Below are 15546 nucleotides of genomic sequence, written 5' to 3' on the forward strand. Positions count from 1 at the left end.
GAGGCCAGTTGGAAAATGACCAGAAACTTGTGGATTTGATTGTGTGTCTGATGCCCACCCACTGGAAACAGGGGCTAAGTTGATACTTGCCAGGATGTACATCCTGAAGTCCGATTGCATTAATGGGATTATTTGTTTATACATATAGTTCAGCTGCTGGAGTCCAGTATCAGCAGAGGAACTATGTTATCAAAGGCAGAACTAAGAGAAAGAAAGAGTGCCCATTAAGAAAAGAAAGTCTATATGATTATTTGAAAGGTAGATTTTAACTGCCTGAGCAAAAGTGGTTTTAACTCTAATGCATCTTTAACTACAACATATGCAATAAACTACAGCATTTAAGCAAATGTAGACAAGAATGTTATACCTGTTATACCTAGACTTTACTGATGTTAAGTTACAGCAAAAAAATCTACATTTGAACTCATGTAGACTTACAAATGAGGACTATTTTATGTGAACTTAAGCGGTGTGTTGGAAAGAAAGCTGGTAATGCACACTTAAGCCTTTTATTTTAAACAGATTTGGGCACAAAGGATGAAACTCAGATGCTACATGAATGGTTTGAGCTGGTCCTGGAGAAGAATAAATTAATGCGTTATGAGTCTGAGCTCCTGATTATGTAAGTAAGGACAAGCATTAGTACTAAAGATGGGGAGGGGAGAGAGGAAGAATGTACTGAAAATACTGCTGTGTGCTGCAGTTTGAGACTGTTGTGGAATAAATGTACCCAGAGTAGCTACAACCTGTTTCGAGCACAGATTTTCAGTTGAGCCATCCTTGTCCTTCCCTCTCACAGGGGTTCATTTATTTCAATCCTATAGCATAGTCTAAAACAATATAGCATGTAGACGCTCCACATTTACATAATGTGCGTCTAATGAACTTTCTTCTGTGAAAGAAAAGCAGTCTGACAAATTTATCTCGGGTTTCATTGGACATAGGGGAAAAGATCTAGGAATTCACTACAGCAATGAAGTAAGCAGATGCACCAAGCAAATAAAAGCTGCCTCGGATGCCACTGTAGTTGATAGAAGCAATATAGGCTGTAGCTCTGTTGCCTCACCTCGCCTCCTTGGAAATGTGCTCAACAGATAGGCAGAGGTGACTCTCAGCTATTTTCTCCAGGATTTCTGGATCATGTGGGAGGGCAATGAGAGTTATTACTCACCCATGGATTTCACACCAGTGCGGGGTGCTTGTTGCCATTTATCATTCCCATATCACTCAGCACCCGGTCCTGTGGGCAGTGATGCAGACCAACCATTAGTTCCAGCTGCACCCCAGTTTCTCCCTAGCTGATGCTATCAGGGGCCAAACCTTCTTTCCAGTTCAATTGTCATTGTGTGTTGCAGTAGTAATGCTTCCTGCTCACACTGTCTGCAAAAGCAGTTAAAAAAGCAAAAGCAGGCTGCTTTTGTCACTGCAGGACATAAAATGTTGTCTGGATGCATTTACATGTGTTTATTCCTTTCACTCAGGACTCATTCCTGCGCAGAGAGCCCGCCAGGGCAATTCATGTGTGTGTGAGCATTCAGTCCTATCCAGAATTATATTGTGGGTGCTGCCAACAAAGCACAGCTGGCTAAAGCGTGAAATGTTGCAGTGTATGAGAGAGCTTAATCTGACACGTAACACAAAAGGTGGTAGTGGTATATCTGGTGTTGCTGTGGCAATGTAGGCATGGGCAAACTTTTTAGCCTTGACTGCCCAACAGGAGAAAACACTGGATAAACAGAACACAGAATCTCTTGGTTGAAATAATATTAATGTTTAGGTCTTTATTGGAAAAAAAAAAAGCTCCTTTAACCTACTTTCTATTGTACCTAGAGCCCAAGAGCTAGAATTGGAAGACCACCAGAGCAGGTTGGAACAAAAACTGAGAGAGAAGATGGCCATTGATGGTAAGTCAAAGGAAAGTGTATGCTCCAGCCCACAGTGATAGGCCATGCCCGTACATATCCCTGTTTGCTTCAAGAGGACCAGAGTTGCTAAGGCTCTTCCTCCTGTTCTCTTCTGCAAGGGCAGCTCAGCCAACAAAATGCAACATGAGAGGTCTTCTCATCTGACTTCTAGTGAAGACAGCTAAGCTAACCTGCCCAGTTTTACACTGAACTGGATCAGAAGCACTAGCACATGTAACTGCACTAATTGTGTGCGCAGGCAGCAACATCCAGCTAACATGCAATGGTGGGAAGCAATGGAAAGTAATTGTTTCAACCACTTAAACACGAAAGAGGCTATCTGGTTTTGTGCCAGCTGTAGCATTACTGATTACCACAGTATTTTGGAATTGCTTTCAGATACTTTGAGTTACAGTTTAGGCTTGCCCTTTCATTTGATATTAGAAAAGAGAACATGGGGAGGAGGAATGAAGGAAGAAGGGGAGTTAAATAGCACTGAATACCCAAAAATAGCCTGTCATGTTCAAAGCATGTGCTTTATAAGCCATGGCAGTTTTCAATGCATTTTCTGAAAAACATTTTTCATTTCCTTATAGGTATTACATTTCATGGTTGGGCTTTTTATCTTATAAATTAAATTTAAACTCCAGTTTTTGTAAACAAGTTGTGCTCTTCCTATGCATTCCAGTCAAAGTTTTTCTAAAAGACCTACTTTAGCCTTTAAGGAGCCTTAATGATCAACCTTAAATAGTCCAAATGCTGGACTGTAACATAAAAAAAAAAACATTAACTGCTATTGACTTCATTTCTCATTGACCATAATATTAATTCAAGCTGCACACCAACAGTTAAAATGTAAAGTGTAACAAGCGTGTTATCTGGATTTTGACCTCTTGGTTTGTGATCTTTCAGACAGCCTTAAAGATGAAATGGATCTGAATGAGGAGGTTGAAATATTTACTGAGATGATGAAAGTGGTTGAAGAAAGAGACAAACTTGTGTCTACCTTAGAGGAGCAGAGAGTGAAAGAAAAAGCAGAAGACCAGCACTTTGAAAGCATTATATTATCTAGAGGCTACCAGCGGAGCAGGATTTAAACAGCCACATGCAAATAAACATAATTTCAGCAATATTGGTAATCATGGAGATACAGTCTTATGAAAAATGGAGAAATTAAAATTGAAAATCAATTTATTTGGGAAGCTTTGTTATCAAAAGTGCTTAAGCAGCTCTTTTGCTCGTACCAGAGTGAGTCATTTCACTATCAGCTTAAAGGATCACTGGAATACAGAATAGGACTGAATTTACCTCTCTGACAGGCATCAGTCTGTGAAAGGGAAATCAGAGCTCTTTTGTTTTCTTGGAATATTATTTTGATGCTGAGAATAGAGTTTCTGAGAAGCATGTTGACATCATTTATTATTTTTGAGACATTAGTTTCCATCTGTTTATCTGAATCTGTATGTGGTTTTGTTAATATTTTGGCACAGCCAAGCCATAGTGAACTATTTAAAGGTCAGAAAGCAAGCATCACATATAAAAACAAGGTTAGTTTGTATTTCTGGTGGAGGAAGTGTCATTTGATTAATAACTACATATAAGCACTCATTAAAACTACTGTAAATGCAGTATCAGAAATTAATTTTCTAGGTATTTGCAAGTTTCAGTGCACTGTGTATTTTTGAACAAGAAGTTAAAGCAATATTAAATCCCTACATTTTGTAGAATGGTAAGGGATTATCAAAGGGGTCACTACCCTTAAAACTGTCAAATGCTCAAAAAAGCTTTTGTATGTCACAGATTAAGGTCTTTAAAATATGCTAAATGATAATTTAAAACTAATAATCCAAACCCAATTAGTATTTGTAGGGTAGGCTTTACAATGGCTTGATAAAATACGTGGCACATAGTATCATAGGGTGTGATGAGTTAAAGATCTTCCTGAGAATAATTCCTCAAAAGGATTGCAAAAAAAAGTGTTGATTTTTTAATGTCAGCATCTGATAGAAAATATTGCGTGTATATTTACACTACATTTACCTTGCTGCTTAAGAACATATGCATATCTTTGGCTTAAAGGAAATATCTCCTGTCTTCTCTGTATATGTATTTGTAGATATTGGCAAAGCGTATGTGCAGGTTCTCTTTAGTATTCGGTGTAATTCAAGTACTTTGTTAAATCTGAGATAATTCTGCAATTTAAGATTGGTAGTACGTCCAACTGTATGTATGATGCATTAGATTTTCAAAGTGAAAAAAACAAGGAGAAACTTAGACTTTCTTTTTGAATATCACTTTACCTCATGCACTGAGAAGATTTGATATTCTCGTTCTTTTATGAATGGTGCTTATTTGCAGCCCATGGTACAGCCAAAGCTAGAAACATTCCTGTTACAAAAGCTTTAAGCTAAAAAATCTCTTGGTAAGTATCTGTAGGGTAACAGACACACTGGATCCTGTCACAACAAGGTATGAATTATCTTAAGTTTTTGCTGTATCATAAGAAATTTAAAATACCCTTTCTAACGATACAAGCAAGATTTTACTATTGACCACAGAAAAAAAATATACCTCTATCAGTGCGAGGAATATATGACTATTCCTCAATATTTATGTATTTATATTTATTTATTAGACTGTTTAAAGAGGATAAGAGTGTCTGGTTACATTTTACAGTTTGGATGTTGTCTCTGATTTTGATACATAGATGTGTATTTCTAACAGCTATGTATAGGTAATGGTGTGCATTGTAGAGTAGATAGCTTTATCCATTTGGTAAATAGTAAAAAAATATGAATTAAGATTTTAAAAAGATGTTCTCAGTTACCATAAATTGAAGGGATACCCTTAAAGCATAGCATGTAGGGCTTTAATAGTAAAATTTGTCTTTCAGCACAGTGGAAAGACAAAGCAGACTCCTTAAATGTGTTCCAAAATTACCATCAGAACTTTTTTTTTCCCTCTGTCATTCATAAGCTAAGCATACCTGATCTTCAGTTTACATTTTTATTGAGATGGATTGCAGCAATTGATTTTTAAATTGACTCTGTTACTTAAGATTGACACAAAGTCGGAGCAGGCAGAGCAGTAATAACTATTTTAATTTTCTCTGTTGAGCTCTGCTTGTATTTCCAGTTTTGTGGAGAAAATTTCTGGATTTTATCACTGTTCCCAGAAGCCTCATGTAATCATGTAGAACAAGAGTGTCTGGAACATTGTCAGTTTGCTGTGGAAGATGGAGAGCCACAATGCTTTCAAGGTATTTAGAAAAAAAAAAAAAAGAAAAGCAAGCAAACTTCTTGATACTTTGCACAGAAGGGGAATTCAGCAGAGAACTCCAGCTAAACCTCCAGCTATATCAGTCAAAGACTGGTTTTCTTCATCTCGCTTTTACAAACTAAAAATTCCATTCAGCTTAGTGTTGCTGCCATAAAAAGAGGAAGAGGAAGGGAATAATTAGAGAAACATGATTGCTCTCCTCTACCAAAGTCCAGCCTGCTCACTCCAAGAAGGTGCACATGCTGCAATCAGTCAGGTTCAGGTTGCTCTGCAATATATTTAAGCCCTGAGATTTCAGTTTACAGCAGATACTTGTTTGGCTATAAAACCAAATACAAAAAAAAGTGCTTTCCTTTTAGGTCCAAAGATTTAAGTTCTTGGGATTATTAGAGTCAACAGAAGCTGAATGCCATCAGCATTTTGTGGACCTCAAGTATATTCTTTGCTAAAAAGATTCTATTCTGGATGCAATGTGGTCATAACACATGTCACTCAAAACTGTGTGTCCGCTCTTTGGTGGAATAAACCTGTCAGGCAACTGTTACCCTGCCTGATAGGAAGTACTTCACAAGATTAGATCCAGAAATAAACTGTTCAAGTGATTTAGAAAAACAATAAGCTCTTAAGTTCTTTAAAGCAGGTCTTCATATACTGTGAGAGTAGAGAAGCAGGTTAAAAAAGAGAAGCTATGTGCACTGTTCACAGGTCAATTTAATATGGTTGGCTTGTATTAGAAATGTATTTAAACACTGGTTTGGTTTATGAATCTTCTTGCTGCTCAATCTTTTCTGTAAAATGACTTGTTAACCTGTAATAGATTTGTTCATTTTTAAGTCCTTAGCACTGTTATTTTTTGGTATAATGTGATCTGCTGGGATGTATTGAGTATGTGTAAATGGACTAGATGTGAACAATTTTCTATTTGAAAAAATAAAATTATCTCACTCTCTGAAGTCCCTGAATCATTTCCATAGCAATTTTTCTCTACCAACATCTATAATGTAATAGTATGTGTCTAGGAAAGATCCATAGGTAAGAAATAATATCAGATTCTTAATTCCTATACTGGTAAGTAGGTCATACCATCTTGCAATTCACAGATTCATGTTATAGTTTAGGAATAATGACACCCTGAAGGTAGACAGCATTCAACTCTACCTTTAGCACAAGAGGTTACAAACTCCATAAGGTCAAAAACTTCCTCACATTCTTACACAGGGATTCACAACTTAGTTTCCTTAGGCATAACATACAAATTAAAACAGCTCCTTGAAGACCTGAAGGAAGTGTCACTGTGTGGATCACTAAGAGTTGGTGATCAAAACCTTAATCACCAGTTTATATCTTCCGCTGACTTTACCTCTGTCAGGTTACCTCATTTGCTTGTTTTCTACCAGCCTTACAGACCAAAACAATGTGCTGCTTGAGATAAGGAAAGTGAATAAGCAAGAACTGGGGCTTATGTTAGCACCTGTACTATTGTCCCCTGCTCAGTGGCTCTGAACTTACCCTCATTCTCATACTCAGAGGACAGATGGACGGTTGCTTCTCTTCAGAGTTCAAAGTAACTTTTGGCATATTTAAACTGAGGTTTCTCTTCTACTGTCTCATCCTTTTGCTTCCATCTTGTGTGTCCCAGAAGCAGATGTGGTGGTGACTCATCTGATAATACCACACATAAGTTTTAGGACTGCACTGGAATTACCTGACTTCTGGGTTTATTAGAAGTAATATGTAGAACTTTAATCCATGTTCAAAACCTTGCAGCTGTGTTGATTTCTCAACCAGCTGATCAATAGCTGGAGAACTTGAATGGCCCTGGAGTAGGATGGGGGTAGAAATGCCACCACAGGAATTTACTAAGGCTCCCTTCCTATTCAGAGCAGCATCCCCCCCCCCCCCCGTCCCTTCTTTGAAAGATCAAAGGTCTAGAAATCAATTGGACAAGAAGTTCAGGAAAAAGGTTTTGTAAGCCATTATTTTGACTCAAGATCACTCCATCTGCTCCCAAGGTAAATCCTCAGTGATTTTTAGGTTATTTGGTCAAGTTTCTTTGGGCACAGGCAACAGACTTTGAGATCTTGTGCTTTTAAACTACTTCTTTTTAGCCAAATGCATATCTGATTTCAACTAAGAAGCTTGCTTTAGTTTAGCAGTCTATTTCCAGTAACAGGGTGTGGCTTGGCAGATTGGAGATTCTGTATGTCTTTTAGCTTTTCCTACTGTTAAGGTCTAAAGCTGTCCCTGCTGGGTTTTGCATGGACTGTACAGTTTTTACATAGCTGAGCATGATGGGTTTGCCATGTTAGCCTGCAAATACTATGCCTGCAGTTTTCACGGCTGCCACATCTCATGGAGTTAGATCTTGACAAATACTTAGTGATAAGTAAGGTATTTGCTGGATTTCACCTAAATGTCTTTGCCTAATATTTAGGACCAAATTATGGTTTCCTCTGTTGGTTCTAAAGAACTACAAAAAGAGACCTGATGGCCCTGTGTGCCAGCAGAGTGCTTACTAATATATATGTTCTTGTAACAAATGATGTATGAACTTACAGGCACAAGTGAAAAACCCACTTTCTTCCCTTTGAAACTTCCCAAATAACATATTGCATATAGTCACAGAGATTCAGTATCTTTTGTCTTTCAGACACGTGAAAAGGAGTGTGCCTTCCTGGTGAAATTCAAAATCACTGTCCTTCAGGACAGGACTGGAGGTAGCTCACACTTGCCAGCCTCCTGGGGTGCCAGCACTGGCCACAGCCTTGCCTCACTTGAGGGAGCAGATGCCTGGCATGTCTTGCTCATGGACAGTTGCAGGAGCACTAGGTCCTGCCAGAGCTCTTATCTCCAGGTATTTTGGGGCACTTTCAGGAGAATCCCAAGTAAGAAACATCCTCAAAGAAACCTGTATAGAAATGCTTTCTTCTCTAAGCAGGCTCCTTTAATGTCCTGTTAACTATTACTCAAGGTGGCTGGGGCAAGCACATTCAGCAGTTAATCACACAGAACTGGCAGGTCAATAGAAGGCTGACTGCAAATACTTAGAAAAATAAAAAGGATATACTTCAGTCTAGTTCTCTTCTTCCTGAACCCCATGAAGGGTGTTGCTGTATCGACCACAGCAACAGCAGTGGGTCCATAGAGCATTTTTGAAAATACCACTGCCATTCTTTAAATGTCCAAGTGGTCAAAAGCTACAGCAGAGGTACACCTAGGAAAAATGTTAGGAGAAAACTCTAAGGAAAATGGATAATTTATTGTTCAGCCTTAATCATCATGGCTTCTGCACTGCACTTTCTTACTAGCCTAGCCTACGGTTAGTATACGTACCCTGCTTCTGCTGTCTAATTTGAACAGCTTGTGATCATTCTGAGTCCTGTATTACAAGAAATAAAAACCAGGTGTGCATGGAGAGATATGCAGGTGAATAAGATGTGGATATAGCCTTCTTTTTATAACCTGGCAAAAGTGATCAGGATACAATTTGAGCTACTGCTTGACTCATCTGTAAGAACAAGGCACTGACAGTGAGCACAGTGAGAGCTCTCACAGTCTGCTCCACACTTCTATATGGCAGATGCAGTGAGGCCAGCCTGAACAGCAGCCTGCTGACTACTGCATTCTGTGTGTGGAATCACAGAGCATCATCAGGAAAGTGTTCAATTATAAAATATAAAGCAGAGCATAAAATATTCCTGTATGTGCCATAAGACAGAAATTGTGCATATCTATGAGCCCTTTTGTACTGAATGCAATACTAATTTAAAGGTCATATATCTATATATGCTCCCAGATCAAAAGAAAAAGGTGTAGCACATGTAGTTCTAAATTTAAGAGATGGGAGGAAAAAAATGTTGTAACTATCCTTGAAAAGAACATCCTAAGTGAAAAATGCTGCATTAATTTTATACCCAAAGAACTGAAAAAAATTCTGAAAAAATCCGAACATAAAATACCCCATCGGTAAATTTAAGTGTCTGTTACCTCAGCATTATTACGTAAAACACACAGTATTTGCATTTCCAGATCTGACAAAGTTGATTTTAAACACTTTAATTTAAAAATTACTTTCTCCTTGTGATGTGAAACACTGTAACTCATGAGGCTATTAAATAAGTTATATTGCATTTGTTATTTATTTACACATGCTGAGTTTGGTGAAATAGGAAAGAAAGATGCTAGGTCTTTTTGGCTGTTTTGTATGAGTATAGGTAAATGCATGTTGAATCCTGACTTTCCTGTACTGTACAACCCAGCACATGTTACTGTTTGTGAGGTACATGGCTTGTTCTTTCTGTCTTAAACACAACTATAGTGGTACAAAGGCAAGCATACTTGTACTTGCCAAAATGCTGTCTCTTTTGCTGCACCCACAAAATCCTATATTGACATCTGTGTATTGTCATTTGGATCCAAATGGAGATTTAGTGGGGTCATTGCTCTGTTTGTAAATGCCACAGATTCACACACATGCAAAAAGGGCTTGATGTGTTTATTCCTCCTTCTTTTGAAATAATATTTTATTATGTTCTTAAAAATGTTCCAAAACAGTTCATCTCCTAATTCATACGCTGTGTGAGTAGCACTTCTGTAAAAAGAGAATAATGTGTGAAATTTGGACTGTTCTGTAGACAAACAGCTCTGAGACACAATTGGCGCTAGGAGCCAGAGAGCAAATCTAAGTAAAGGAGAGATTGTGCTAAAGGCTTGGGCTCATTCCTGCTTTTAACTGATGGCAGTATGGATGAATAACATTTTTCTCCAGGGCATATTCTAACTGCATGCAAGAAACACACATTGAATTCTACCCCTCATCAGCTAACCAATGGTACCGGCTTGTATAAACACAACAATTATTAGCCGATTTAGAAATATCCTCATGGTAATTTCATTTCACTTATTATGCCGAATGGATAGCTAGATATTTGCATGAAGTGTGTGTGGCTTTTTGCCTGAATTGTTAATCAAGTGATTAAATGGTAAGTGAAAGTAGTGTATCTAGATGGCATTAATGCTGTTCCAGTTCTGCATGCCTCCCGAACCAGTCCCAGCAAATTATCTATCTTAAACATACTTCTGTCCTAAGCTTCTCATCTGCAAATCAAAGCAGCATTGGTATAGGCAATCTATCATGCTAGGGCACCTTTCTTTACCACTGGCTTTTATACTGGTCTGACTACAACAGCTGGTTTCTTTTGTAGAAGTGGATACGACGATGCCCACCACCTATGACCACAGATACAGCCGACACCTTCAGGCAGAAGAGCTTCTTTGGCTCAAGACTGAAATGTGTGTAGTAAGCTTCAACTTTTAACTTGCACACAACTATTTAGTGACACTTTATTACTTCATTAGTTTTCTGTTGGTGCTGACCCCAGGGTGTAGGAATACCTGCCAGCAGCTGCGACCTTTCATCCTTCCAGAGCCTTCACTGGCTTCACACAGCCAGTGGATAATCTGAGACGCCTGAGGCCCGGTCCGGCCCGTCTATACCCGTGTTTAACTTTTGGCATCCCTGTTAACTAGCATTGTCATGTGTGTGGTCACATACATTGGTGCATTTGACTAAACAGCCCGAGCTGGTGTCTAGTTCCAGGGCAAGCCGGGATAAGGGTGGACGGACCACGGGATGAGGCATTGCCTTGAGGCTCAGTGTACTCTACAGCAGGCCCACAGAAAGCTGCGGGTCCCTCAGCTGGGAGGGGAGTGTGGCCTTCATAGCTCCCTGAGGTTGCGGCCCCCGCGGGCAAGGGAAGCGAGGTTCTCTGCTCATGGCTGAGCCGCTTGAGGGGGGCAGGTAGGGGCAGCCACTGGGCTGAAGGGGGGGGCAGTTGGGCTGAGGGGAGCCGGGGGATTTGGTCTGGCGGCGGGCTGAGGAGAGGGCCGGCGGAGGGAGCCGTGTTGAGGGGAGCGGGCCCTCCCCAGCGGGCGCCGGGAAGGCGGGGGGGAGGGAGGGAGGGAAGGAGCGGGAGAGCCGGGAGAGCGGAGCAGGAGCTGCCTCAAATGCTTGAAATAATTCCGCTTCCGTTCAGAGCCGGGAGCAGCCTCCCACGGCACTGGGGCCTCGGACTCGTCTCCTCCATCCCCAAGCGCCGGCTGGGCCATCATGGCAACCTCCCCGCAGAAGTCCCCTTCTTCCCCCAAGTCCCCCACCCCTAAATCTCCCCAGTCCAGAAAGAAAGATGACTCCTTTCTCGGCAAGCTCGGAGGCACGCTGGCGAGGAGGAAAAAAGCCAAAGAAGGTAAAAATTACAGGTTTGCACGTTTCCTGGGAGTTACCTTAAAATGGGGGGGGGGGGGGGGGGAGGAGACAGGGGGAGAGGAAAAGGCTCTGGGGAGCGGGAGGAAGGGGCTGACTGGGGAAGGATGCGTGGAGTGGAGTGGGGTGGGCAGGCAGGCGAGCGGCGAGGGAGGAGCGCGCCGTGTTCCTGCGGCTTCACCGGCTGCGGGCGGGGGCCGCAGCGCCGCTCCCCGGTGCTGCTCCCCGGTGCCAGCACGTCACGGCCGGGAAACGCGGGAGACGCCTCGCTCGACCACCCTCGCTACAGCTTCCTCCGCTGCTGAGCCCTCGGTCCGGGGCGGGCTGTGCGCTGCGGCCGAGGCGGGACCGCCGCACTGCGGGCCGGAAAGCGGAGGGGCGGGTGAGCGGTGCCCCCCGTGTGGAGTCAGTGCTGAATTCCTACCGTCCGACGGGTTGTAACTGGACGGGCTGGCGTGCCCGGGCTGGAGAAGGGTGGTGTTTCCCTGCCGAGGCTGAAGCTCTTCGTCGGCCGGCGGTCTCGTCAGGCCTGCGGGCCCCAGTACCTGGCAGGGCCGCGGAGCTGGGGAAGGCCCGCGGCTTGTCCTCGGCCGCGCCTAGCAGCCGGTCAAGAGCACTTGTCTTCTAAATTGTGGTGCAAAACCCACAAAACTTGATGCTCAGATCTTCTTTGACTCATAATGTGTTGCTTTGTGTTGGCCTACAGTATGGTCAATACAGACTGCTCTGAGAAACTAGTGTGATGCACAAGACTGATGTAATGTTTGTAACAGGAATCAATCCTTAGAGTCCTAAAGCATAGTTATTCTTGTACTAAGCAAAAAACTTGTCCCATGTCAATGGGCCTTTGGAGAACACTAGGCATGTACAGCAGTGTGTTTCTTTGTCCATGCATGTGAATTAATACCCACTCTCTACGGAATTTGCCTATGTAGAATCCCATGAGGCAGAGAATTGGAATTTAACCTCACTCACCCATAATTTCCCAGCTAATGTTAATTTAAATATGATGCAAACAGAGCCAAAGTAATAGTCACTTCAAAATGTTCATTGCTTGCGAGTGCGAAGAAGGGGTTTACACTCGGCAGACTTTTGCTTTTCATATATTTATACATGGGTAATGAAACGAAGCACAGTATTTCAGAGTAGCACCAGTGCTGTGGACAAGGATGATCTGACTTTGGCGAGTACAGCCCTCATTCTGTAACTGTCACATCATCTTTCTGAGATGCATGGTCTTGCTTTTCAATTAAAATGCATGTTACAGCATTGGGCCCATATTATTTGGCTTTTCCTGGTCATTGCAGATGGGCCAGAAGTTGATGAAATAATAAATAATGACAAACTAAACTGGTTTCTCACTTTGTTATATTATTCTGTTAGGGTACTGATGAATATTAGCAGCATTGAACTGGCAACAGTTGTCTGTGGTGACTCTATTATAGGTATATTCAGGAATATTTAATTTTGCCTATTTATAGATTTAGTATGCCCAATGTAATTTTTAAACCATGCTGTTTTCCTCAGTGACAGATGTTAAGTCACAATCTCCAGGAAACTGTTAGAGTAAAAGTAACTGTTATCCAACATTTTTTAATATTTCAAAAAGCTGTATTCTGTGAAATAGTATTTCTTCTTGTTACCTCCATATTTGTATTTATTGACTACCACCTGTACCTGCCATTTCATTGTCTCATCATGTTGATATTTACCCTTTTGAAATTTTGGAACAATGTTAGTGTTGTCCTGGTCCTTTGTGTTTCCCAGTTTTCTAAAGTCTCTTTAGAAATGACAGTGGTTTAGTTTGGAGATTTTATTTTTTTTTTAACTTTGTAACAAGTTTGTTATATGCTGATGGAAGAAAAGGTATTTTATTTAATTCCCCTTAACATCCTTCTGCATATGTTTGTCATATTTTTTTTTAGTGGAAGCACATACAGAGGTTAGGGTTAGGGTTTCTCTAGTGAGAAAATGATGAAATAATCCTAGAATATTTGATGACTTGTGTACAACTGAACTGTTGCATGCCAAAATTAGTTGTAGTTTAAAGTAAGATTCCATCCCTTCCATTCCTGAAAAGCATTCAAAGACTGGGCCACCCCATTTATTCTGCTGGAAGATTGCAGCCCTGATCTAGCAGGAGTTAATGTGCACGCTGACCTCATTGTATTAGCAAAACCCAACCATAAATTAAATTGTAAGCTCCATAGAGTAGTCTGCATTGTGTCTTAAACTTATCTTTATACAAGTGCAAGGAGAGAACAGAATGACATCTTTTTTTAGATGTAGGGGGGTGTGTTGTGTTATCTGATGAATTTTTCATGGTGGGTTCGCTAAGGTCATGCGTGATTATCCTCCTTGAATTTTCCTGGCCTGGCAATTATAGACACAGAAATGTCACTCCTCCTAATAGCTTACCTTAGTGGGGAATCTTAAGAATTGGCCTCTGACATACTAATAAATCTGACACATGTGAGAACGGAGAGCAAAGTTCAGAACTACTTAAATTGCATAGGAGCAGATGGGAAGCAGCTTGGACCCATGAATTTGGTAGAGAACAATTGCACAGGCTCAATCAGTTTTCCAGTTGATATGACATCAATTTCAGTAATTTGACTGCACTTGTGCCTGGTTTATGTGGTGTTGATGGGCAGGAGGAGGAATGAATTTTCTTTTAGCTTCCACTTAGGATATTTCTTCTTTTCCTTTTGTTTGTCTTGTTTTGATTTAATTTTGGTATGTGAGGTCACAGTAGGCTGTATTCTCTGTATGCCTAAGGAAGGGTATGTTAACAGTGTAAAATATTATATTATTATTATTACTTTTTGATAATGACTTTACAGTTCTCCATCTTTGCTTTGTTGCCATCTTGCATTTCACAGAATGAGATGAAATTACTGCAAATGAAAAATACAAATTAAGAATAAGTGTAGGATTATGAGAGCTTTTCAGGTGTTTTAAGTAAAATTCTTGTCTTTCTGGAATCGATGACTAAAAGCTTTGCTGTGTGACTCACCAACTGAGACATCATTCCTTGGTCTGGCTAGGGGCATTCTACTCTGAAAGAAATGTATTTCTTGGTATACAAGAAGTGTTCTGCTGAATTTTAATTGACATACTTGAATAGTTTTCTTTGGACCTGGTTCTGTAATTTATTTTTGAGTAGTGCACTGCTGGTGCAAAGGGCTATTTTTTCATGCCAGTAGACTTTCTTGCTTGTCTGTTTCTCTCATGAGAGGTTCTAGACTAGCTTAAATGCATTGCAGGCTTTTTCTTTTCTACTGCTCTACCTGATGCTGTATTTAAAATGCAAACGAAGCTGAAAGCAGAACTGATACATGTCTTACCATTGTATTTGCTAATACATAGTGCAAACAATGAAAATGGGCCACTGAACACTAATTTCATACTTGTGCTTTGAACAGATTATATAGTGTGTTCTGTGGAAAGGAAGGGCACAGGGAGGGCTTCGTAGTCACTGTTACATCAGTACTTCAGAGTTTCTCCCTTTTCCTGCAGTGTATCTAGGCATTCTTGTGCCATCAGAATCACTGAACAACTGGGTTTGATGTCTGACAAGATGCTTTACCTCCAGCCTCAGAGCATAATGACTGAAATGTGCTTGCAATCTTTCCTCTGTATCCTGTGTTGCTTATTACTGTGTCCTGCCACAGGCGCATCATAGGCAGCTGCGTAAGCTGTCACTGAACAAAACCTGTTAATACCACCACTGAAGTAATTATTGCCTTGGAGCAAATTCCATTCAGTAGATAAAATACTTCTGTTAAGTGGAAAGTGAAAAGGGGAAGGCTCACAGGCTTTGTTTGTTGTCATTTCATTGCTGCAAGCCTTCTGAGCGTATCTACAATGTATTAAAGGAAAATAAACTACCCAAGCCATGCTGCGCTGGATTTGTGCAGGTGGAAAAGTAGCTACTGTAGCCTTTGATAACTTTTGGATCTTTCTCCCTACCTCTGTCTTCTCTTTTGACAAGTGTTGCTCTCTGCAATAATCACAAACTGATAAGCTCTGTTAGCTGTTATCTCTAAGACACTGTTAAGGATGTATTGTTTATATGTAGCTAAACAGAGGGTCAGTGCT

General features: G+C 40.7%; 2 protein-coding genes across 2 annotated transcripts in view; both read left to right on the forward strand.

Annotated features, from left to right (window-relative positions):
- LOC101877341 (MICAL C-terminal-like protein) overlaps window positions 1-5190 on the forward strand; it is a 42180-nt gene extending 36990 nt beyond the window's left edge. The window contains exons 9-11 of the mRNA XM_031050259.2: window positions 523-622; window positions 1831-1904; window positions 2817-5190. Coding sequence (XP_030906119.2) covers window positions 523-622; window positions 1831-1904; window positions 2817-3001 — 359 coding nt within the window. The 3' untranslated portion in view covers window positions 3002-5190. The remainder of the gene's footprint in view (window positions 1-522; window positions 623-1830; window positions 1905-2816) is intronic.
- Window positions 5191-11188: 5998 nt separating this feature from the next.
- PARVA (parvin alpha) overlaps window positions 11189-15546 on the forward strand; it is a 66741-nt gene continuing 62383 nt past the window's right edge. The window contains exon 1 of the mRNA XM_005150642.3: window positions 11189-11428. Within this exon, the coding sequence (XP_005150699.1) occupies window positions 11293-11428 (136 nt within the window). The 5' untranslated portion in view covers window positions 11189-11292. The remainder of the gene's footprint in view (window positions 11429-15546) is intronic.

This window comes from Melopsittacus undulatus, chromosome 8, assembly GCF_012275295.1.
Source record: "Melopsittacus undulatus isolate bMelUnd1 chromosome 8, bMelUnd1.mat.Z, whole genome shotgun sequence".
NCBI lineage: Eukaryota > Metazoa > Chordata > Aves > Psittaciformes > Psittaculidae > Melopsittacus > Melopsittacus undulatus.